The 8,298-nt window shown below is 48.4% G+C and overlaps 1 protein-coding gene across 2 annotated transcripts; it reads right to left on the bottom strand.

Annotated features, from left to right (window-relative positions):
- Positions 1-820: 820 nt before the first annotated feature.
- On the bottom strand, positions 821-6,077 carry TCTEX1D2 (Tctex1 domain containing 2). Of its 2 annotated transcripts, none has more exons than XM_027685798.1 (5): positions 5,947-6,077; positions 5,345-5,478; positions 3,673-3,742; positions 1,862-1,925; positions 821-1,251 (listed from the first exon to the last, which is right to left on the bottom strand). In XM_027685798.1, the coding sequence occupies exons 1-5, from the start codon at positions 6,012-6,014 to the stop codon at positions 1,204-1,206; spliced, it is 384 nt and encodes a 127-aa protein (XP_027541599.1). In that variant the 5' UTR covers positions 6,015-6,077; the 3' UTR covers positions 821-1,203. The 2 variants fall into 2 exon arrangements, with proteins under 2 accessions (XP_027541599.1, XP_027541598.1); XM_027685797.1 differs by lacking the exon at positions 821-1,251 and adding an exon at positions 1,258-1,473.
- Positions 6,078-8,298: the final 2,221 nt, after the last annotated feature.

Here is an 8,298-nt window from a genome sequence, read left to right as displayed (position 1 = left end):
GTGCTGTCTCTGGCATTGTAGCCCAAAGAGGGATTTTAGAAGATGCATCGTAATTTTTTACTTCCCCAACTTCCAAGAGCTGCACGGGGGAGAGTGTTCTGCTCTACCAGTTGGTGAGGGTGGGATTCAGGGTTCACCTCACCCCACTTCAGCACGCTAAAAGCCATTTCATGTCACTGGAATGGTTCAGCTCTGCTTGCTTGGTCAGCACACAGAGAATAGGCATCACCACAGAACAACTCATCCCACCTTCTGCTGGGCATCCAAGATGCTCTTTGGTGGCACCCACTCTCTCAGGAACCAACCTGGTCCTCTAACTTCAGGGGAGATGAGAAGCTTTAGCACTCTTCTGCAGATCTACAGCAGCCTTTCCGATGCTGGAGCCCTAACAAATTTGGTTGTAAACATCCACCCTTACATCCCAAAACAGAGGCAGAGACTGAGAAAGCACTGCAGTATCTGCTGAAGAGGGCAAGGCGCAGCAATCATTCACAATGTCCCTGGGTGCACCAAACCAAAGAGCAGTTACAGCAGGGAGGAGTTTTGGCAGTCTTGGGGTATGCAGGCTGCTGGCCTGACCTAATGTCCTAAATACCTTGTCTTCCTATCAATTAATACCACCTCATGTGACACAGTTGGGACTCATAGCCCAGTTGTTATAGGAGTCACAGAAACAAATCTGGATAACCAGAATAAGAGGTCAGCTTTATGGGGTAATTTACAAAGAAACCTCAGAAAATGCTCATCTGAGTAGTGCAGACAAGCCATCCAGACTAGTGCACCTTGTAGAGTGGAAGAAAATATCACAGGAGAAGAAATATTAAATACATAGATTTATTATGTTTCTTTTCTTATAAATATTTAATTAATTTCATAAAAATGAAAGTAACAGAACCCTTTCAAGACAAAAGTTTAGTTTGTCTTAGAAACAATACACTTTTAGGACAAAACCAATATACTACATAAAAAACAAAGGGCCATTTAAATAAAGGACATAACAATATTGTGCTTAAAGCTCTATGATATCCACAAGGAAGAAGGAATGTTGTAGTGTGTAAACCAGGTGTAGGACGTGCTTTGTATAGCTGTTATTTTCTTAGGTACTAAAGGAAGAACATGATGCTTTAGTGCACTTTAACAAAAAATACCCCAAAGCAAAGCTTTCTCCTCCAACTCTGTCCCTCTGTGCAATGTTTGCCACCTTCAATAGTAGAAGCAGCCAAATGCAGCTACCACACAAAACAGGCTGTCCTGGGGAAAACAGAGAAAGGCTCCGTGTTAGTCAAGGTAAGCTCTTTGCTAGCCTAGTGGAATGGGAAAACCTCAGGGAACATTTAGACCAGACCATAACCTTGCTTTGTAATACATAGCAACTTTCTGTCTTTTGTTCACCTCACTTTTGGTGTAACCCAGGTCAGTGCATCTGAATGCCAGAAGTGCCTCATTTTCCTCCATCCACACTCCCGCAGGTGTCTAGGTGCCAGTTTAAAATAAAAAAATAATGAAGTAAAACCTCGACTTCTACTCAGTCCTGGATTTCAGCCATGCTCCATGACTGCAGTTCAGCAAAGCACAGAGAAGACTTTGTCTCTTGTGCTTCCTCTCCCCACCTGTAAAATGGCGAGACTATAATGAGTTCTGTACAGTACTGTGTGACCTGCTCAGGAGAGAATTTTCATTATGTTGGATATTATATCTAAGTATGTTATGTGAATGAGGACATAAATCATACTGTTTCAATAGTCTTGGTTCCTTCCTTCTACTGGTTGCGTTTTTTTCTGCTCCATATTTAAGGTCTCTCTGGCTCTCATACAAAAGCAAGTAGCCTTACACTTCCCATGGGAATCCAGCTGGTACTTACATTCATGAACACGTCGTGAGCACAGCTGTCAGTGTCAGCGTCCCAGAAACATCGCGCGGCCATGCTAAACAAAGCAGCCAGAGCAGAGACATTACCCAGAGTTCATGTGTGAGGACCTAAGTGATCACAGATACTTTCCTCAAAAACCAAACTGAGCTTTCTTTAAAGATAAAGGAATTGGGAAGTGTCCTCCTGAATCCCAAGCCTACATCTCCACTGCTGAATACCACATGCTTCGATCCCCTCTGTATGTGGCTCAAGCTCCATCTTCAAGCTCATCACCTACCAACCCTGCCACCTCCACTGTGCAGCAGGGCTTGAACCTCATTGGTATGGTGTGTAAGAATCTTTGACTTCTGGCCTGTGTGTATTGGTGACTGATTTAGCTTATTTGTCCTTGTCCTTCACCTCCTGCACCCTCATGGTACATACTCCCAACTTATTTATAGGAAGCTATCGTATTCCTTGGCAGACGCCGTGTTACTAGACCACGAGCTAAGCTCTTCTAGTCTTTTCGTATCTATACCTTCTGTTCCCTGAAGGTCCTGCTGGACTTCTACACCTGCTTCAGTCCAAGCCTTACCCTGAGTAAGTAACCGGACCGTAACAGGGTATTACAGATGAGACCTCGCTGCTGCCTTGTCTGATGTCATTGACATTCCCCCTTCTTTGCTGCAAATGTCCCACTCCCTGCCTGCCCCAGTCAGTCTCAGCTGATGGGATTCCTGTTTGTGGCACACCATGTTGTTCCCAGTCCCTACATGTATGACTTACTGTTCTAAGATTGCTGAATTTAATCTCTTCTATTACCTTAGCCCTCAAGGTTATCCTGGTTTTTTGTTTTTTGCTGTACAGTATTCCACTCTGCCTCTGGAACACCCTGGTTACCCAGTATTTTGCATTAAGGATGTTGGTGACCATTCATCAATATTGCCTCCTGTCTGTTGCAAACCAGAGAATTTCCCCACAGGCTGCTCTGTCAGCCTGTGTTGCTGGGCTTCACATTTCCACCTCACCGAACTGTTCACCCTGGTACGGTGCTTCTGGAGCAGTCTGCCTGCAGCTGGACATTCCTGACAAAAGCCTGAGCAGCAGGTACAAATATTTCTCTCTGACCCCCAAAACACGGAGGCAGCTCTGCTGTACTTATCTTCTGCTGGAGTACCAGGAACAATAATAAAGATAAGCCCAGTAGATAAAGCACATAAACCTTGTGGGCTGTTCTGTCTTCTCCCTACCCAGTAGTAATAATGGAAAGCTACAGCCCACTACTGCAGCCAAGAGGAATTCTTTTGTCTGACTGCAGGCATCTGGAGCTGACTGCAAGTGCTCAGCACCCACATGGGAATTTGGCTCGGTTCCCATGACAGTAGTGCAGGGGGATTATTGATATTTAAACTTCTGAAAAATGCCTACCTGGGATGATTAAATGTAAATGAAGTGCTTATGGAAATCTGGCTTTAGACAGAAGTGAGTTACCATGGCTCTTTTGCTCTAGCAGGGCCTTGGGAATGGATGGGGTCTGTGCCCTAGTTCACCATGAGTACAAAATAAAATGCTTCTGCAACACTCCTCACCAATGCTTCTCAGCATTTCAGGTTGCTAAGAACCACCACAGAGCCCATTATCACTGGCTAATTCAATCAGCCAAACCTAAGCCCTCAAGTGCCACTTAAAGAGAAAAGAAAGTGCTTTACACTTTATCATCTGCAGGGAGATCTTTGTACCTAGCCAAGCTGGAAGCAGCTTCCAAAGAAAAAAACCACACCCAAACCCAACAAACATGATAGAAAGACAATTAGAAAACTTACTTCACTCCTTCTCCTCTCTGTTCTCCAATCACAACCTGCACCACCATTTTGTACCTGTCAAATCCCTCCTCTGGAGAGAGAGAAAAAATAATAGTGAGAGCAACAATTTGTTTAAAATATGAGCCCAAAACAGGACCCTAAATGCTAAAGATTTCTGGCTACAAAGCAAGTGTCCTCTACAAGCCCATGCAAGTAGCCAAGTGGACAGACTGCCTTGTGGCTTCATTTTCCTAGCATGGAGTACCAGGGTTTTACTGGAGTTAAAGAATGAACAGAGTAGTTGGCCTCTATCAAAAGAAGACACCCCTGAGCAGCCACACTATATGTCAACATTCTGCTTTGACAACTTTCAAGAGCTGACCACATGGAAAGAACGTAAATAAGGCCGCTGTGGAAAAAAAATGCAAATCGAAAAAAATTGCCTTATTTTAAAACTGTTCTGATGCAAAGGTATTGTAGAGATTCTTTTGCCATACAGGTGTTTCCTTTGCTTCTGAGTGGGATAAAAGGCCCCATAAAAGCATATGTGGGTCTGTGTTATATGTCTGCAGAGATATGCAATTGTTTTACAATAGTAAAGAAACACCTCCAGGGCACAGACCAGATCCAATCAGGCCATGGCAATGTTCCAGAAGCCAAATCAGAACAAGCATGTTTAAAATCAAATATGGATCCTAATGCCTGTCTTCAACAAAGCAGTGTCCCAGGAAGACTCCGGCGCATTGTTTCCACTGGAGGGTTGAACACAACAGGCTGGGTCTAACATCCACCACGTCAATGCTTATCAGAGATACCAGCTGATACAGCGGCCACATGGGGCCAGCCTTGCTTCAGGCTGCTGCAACTGTGTTTACACATTACTACAGCCAAGCCCTGTGCATGTGAGCTCGGCATCAACACGTGCTGGGCCTACAGCTGCTGCTGGCTTTAAAGCAGATGCGCAAATCTGGGAGACGCATCAATCCATGGCACCTGCCGAGGGTGACAGTCCGGCCATGCCACTGCGTAAGGCCAGCCCAGCAGATGGAGCACCAGCCTGCCCCAGGAGGAAAGCAAGATAAAAAAAAAAAAAAGTGGCTGTGCCAGCACACGCATCCATGTACTTGTCCCAGCACAGAACTCAGGAAACACCTGCTGGAGCTTGCAGTTTCCTTCTTGAACTCAAAAATATTGGAGGGTATCCTGTGCAGCACCACCACAACCTTCTTCCAGTGCTGTAAGGCTGTAGTCACACCCCCCCTTGTCTGACTGCTCCTCTCTCCCCCTTCCCTGTGCCCTCTGAGCCTTGTTCTGATCTCCCTGCTATTCCACTCTGACCCAACTCTGATCTAACTCACAGCAGAAAAAAAGCAGGAATGGTTCTTTTTATGGAAGCAAGAAGCAATGAAGCATCACTTCTTTCTTCTCTCCAGTGCCGCTTCTTCACCTCTGCGGCCCCTCCGACATCCCACACTAGCCAAGCTACACGAAAACAGATCTTGTCTGCTTGAATTAGATCTTCAGCTCCGCAGGCAAAGAACGTATATATAGGACAGATTGTTTCATAACAGCAGACTTGAGTCAGTCAACAGGAAAAGAACAGGTTTCAAGAATAAAAGAGGAAAGAGAGATTTTGTCAAAAGGGAGATGACACGGTAAGAAAAGAAATTACTTCCCCAGCAGACCTCCTTACCTTTCAGTCTGTCTTTTATTGTCTCTGATAAGGACTTTGTAAGCTCGGGCATTTCCTCTGGGTCGTACTGTACATTGGCCAGCTTCTCCTTCAGTATCGCATGGATGCATTCTTTTACTGAGGATGATTTAAATCTATCAGGGAAAAAAAAAGCAGCAACAGAAAGCCCCGAAAGTTCACACAACATGTAGAAACATACACAACCCCACCTGGGAAAACGTAGTTTTCACATACTCAAGAAAAAATGACAAATGAAAAACCACGGGGAAAAAAAACCCTGCTAAGACGGAGATACTTAACCAGCCCTGCCAAAAGCCAAACACACATGAAAAGGTGTGAAAACAGCCTTGTTGGAAGTTGCCCCTCCAGCAGCATCCTCCACCCGAGCGCATGTCAAAGTTGGTCAGGGAGCCCAGCGTCCCCCATCTCCCAAACCCTCGGGGCTCCCTCATTCCCAACACACCCCCACAGCCCCTCCTGCCCAGGGAGCCCCTCCCCGACAGTCCCACCGCAGCTCCCACATCCCCAGGGCCAACACCCCCCAGTTCAAGGCCCCCACCATGCCCCCCCCCTACCCGACCCGCCCCCCCCCTCGGGCTCACCGGTGCTGCAGGCCGGGCCGAAGGCTGTAGGTGTTGCCGGCCCCATCGTCCGGGCCCAGCTCGCCCATGGCCGCGGCCCCCGCAGCCTTCCCGGCGTTGGGTTACCGGGACAACCCCCGCCGCTTCCGCCGCTCCCACCGCCCGCCCCCGCCGCGTCAGCGCCGCGTCAGCGCCGCGTCACCGCGCCCGGGGGGAGCGGGATCGGGGGATGCGGACTTACCGAGCGGGGTATATTTCCTACCCTTGTTAAAAAAAAATAAAAAAAAAAAGGCAACAAAAACAAAACAAAAAAAACCCCACCCAAACCCCAAAAAACAAATAACACCCCCCCCAAAAAAAACCCACCCCCCCAACCGAAAACCTCCAAAATTATTTTGACTAATTTTTGCGATTAAAAAACTTGCCCATTAACGTAATTGGTAAATAAATGGTGAATAACTGCTGTGATGCTTGTAAACTATTTTAATAGTTGTATTAATGGTAAAATTTTGTTGTGGAAGACACTGAGGTGCTGGAGCATGTTCAGAGAAGGGGGATGATGCTGGTGAAGGGTCTGGAGCACAAGTCCTATGAGCAGCAGCTGAGGGAGCTGGGGGTGTTTTGCCTGGAGAAAAGGAGGCTCAGAGGTGACCTTATTGCTCTCTACAACTCCCTGAGAGGAGGTTCTAGACAGGTGGGGGTCAAGCTCTTCTCTCAGGCAACTAGTGACAGGACGAGAGGACATAGTCTTAAGCTGTGCCACAGGAGGTTTAGGTTGGACATTAGGAGGAATTTCTTCACAGAAAGGGTGATTAAACTTTGGAATGGGCTGCCCAGAGAGGTGGTGGGGTCACTGTCTCTGGAAGTGTTTAAGGAAAGACTGGTCGTAGCACTTAGTGCTGTGGTCTAGTTGTCATCGTGGTGTTTGGTCATAGGTTGGACTTGATGATCTCAGAGGTCTTTTCCAACCTAAATGAGTCTGTGATTCTGTAAATGAAGTGTTTGATGGGGCTGCTGCCTGGGGTGAGGAGGGAGGTCTGATAGAGAATGAGGTAAGATGGCCTGGCTTCTCTGGGTGCTTCCCTGATGCCCCCATCCTGCCCCAAATAAGCAGCTGCAGCCCCTGTGTCCACCCTCACCCAGGACTCAGTGGGCTGGAGCAGCTGTGGGTGCCAGCAGGGCAGAGGGGTCCCTGTGCCCAGAGACACGCCTGCCAGATCCTGGCCTCAGCTGGATGGGGGCTGTGATGGTGTCCCAGCCCCAGGAGCCTTGCTGGGAGGGCCTGGATACTGAAGGACAGTGGGTGCAGGTGGAGGAGAACATAGGCTGGACTCGTTGCCTTTGCAAAGCCTGTTCCCCTGATTTTTGCCTGTGTGTTGCTGCCAGGCCTTGTACTCTCTTCCTGCCTCTGGGCCATGCATCCCAGCCATCAGGGAGAAGGTCCCATCCTTGCTCCTTTCCTCCAGGAACTTCTTGAATCCTCCATAAAAGCCTAAAATTCTTGCTCCCCGATATCCTCCCCCTATCATAGCCCTGTGCTCTTTTCCCTGCCTGCAGCTGCTGTCTGTCCCAAGGAAGGCTGCATGTGACTCAGCCCCTCCTGAGTTGACATTCTGCTTGCCCCACAGTTTATCTCAACGCAGCGATCTCCACGATCCTTCCTGCGCGCAGTGGGTGACGTGGCTGAGAAAGGTCCCTGTGCGCTTCGCCCAGCTCCGAATGGAAACAGTGTGAAGGCACAGCCAGTGCCGGTGCAGAGCGTGCTGCTGCCAAGATTGAGGTGCTGGAGGGGGCCATCACTTGTGACAGGGCTGGGAATGACTGGAGGTGCTCCTCGGGTACAAGAGGTGCACTGGGAGGCAGAGGGTACAGCTGCTGCAGTTCCACTTGGGATGCGTGGCCATATCTCAACTGGTGCCAGGTCCTGCCCCAAACTGGTCTGAGCACAGATGGGTTGATGGAATCCTGAGCAGCAGCAGCTCCTGATTTCTACAGACTTTAGCAGCACCACTTGCTAGAGATGGACCATCAGAGTCCTTAGTACCACCGGGCTCTGCCCGCCGGTAGGATCAGCATCTCACTGGCATGCTGAAGGTGATGGTGGCCCCATGCCATACCCTTGTGGCACCTTCCCATCACAGTTACCACTGCTTTGCCTAGGCCCTGCAGGTTTCCGCTCGCTAAAGGAACATTTTTGTGCCTCTGTTCCATCCCTCTGCTTACTCACTGCTTACCGCTGCTTACTCACACCCACAGGCTGCTGCCTGTCCCCACAGGGTCAGGTGCTGTTCCTCATGCAAATAATTTGCAGAGACCTTCCTAATTTCCAAGAAGTATCTGAAAGACCTCAACTCTCTTCCGTGTTTATCTGCA

This window comes from Neopelma chrysocephalum, unplaced genomic scaffold (assembly GCF_003984885.1).
Source record: "Neopelma chrysocephalum unplaced genomic scaffold, ASM398488v2 Primary Assembly neopelma1_69, whole genome shotgun sequence".
NCBI lineage: Eukaryota > Metazoa > Chordata > Aves > Passeriformes > Pipridae > Neopelma > Neopelma chrysocephalum.
The sequence above is the reverse complement of the archived record's forward strand: the minus strand, read 5'-3'. Positions and strand labels throughout refer to the sequence as shown.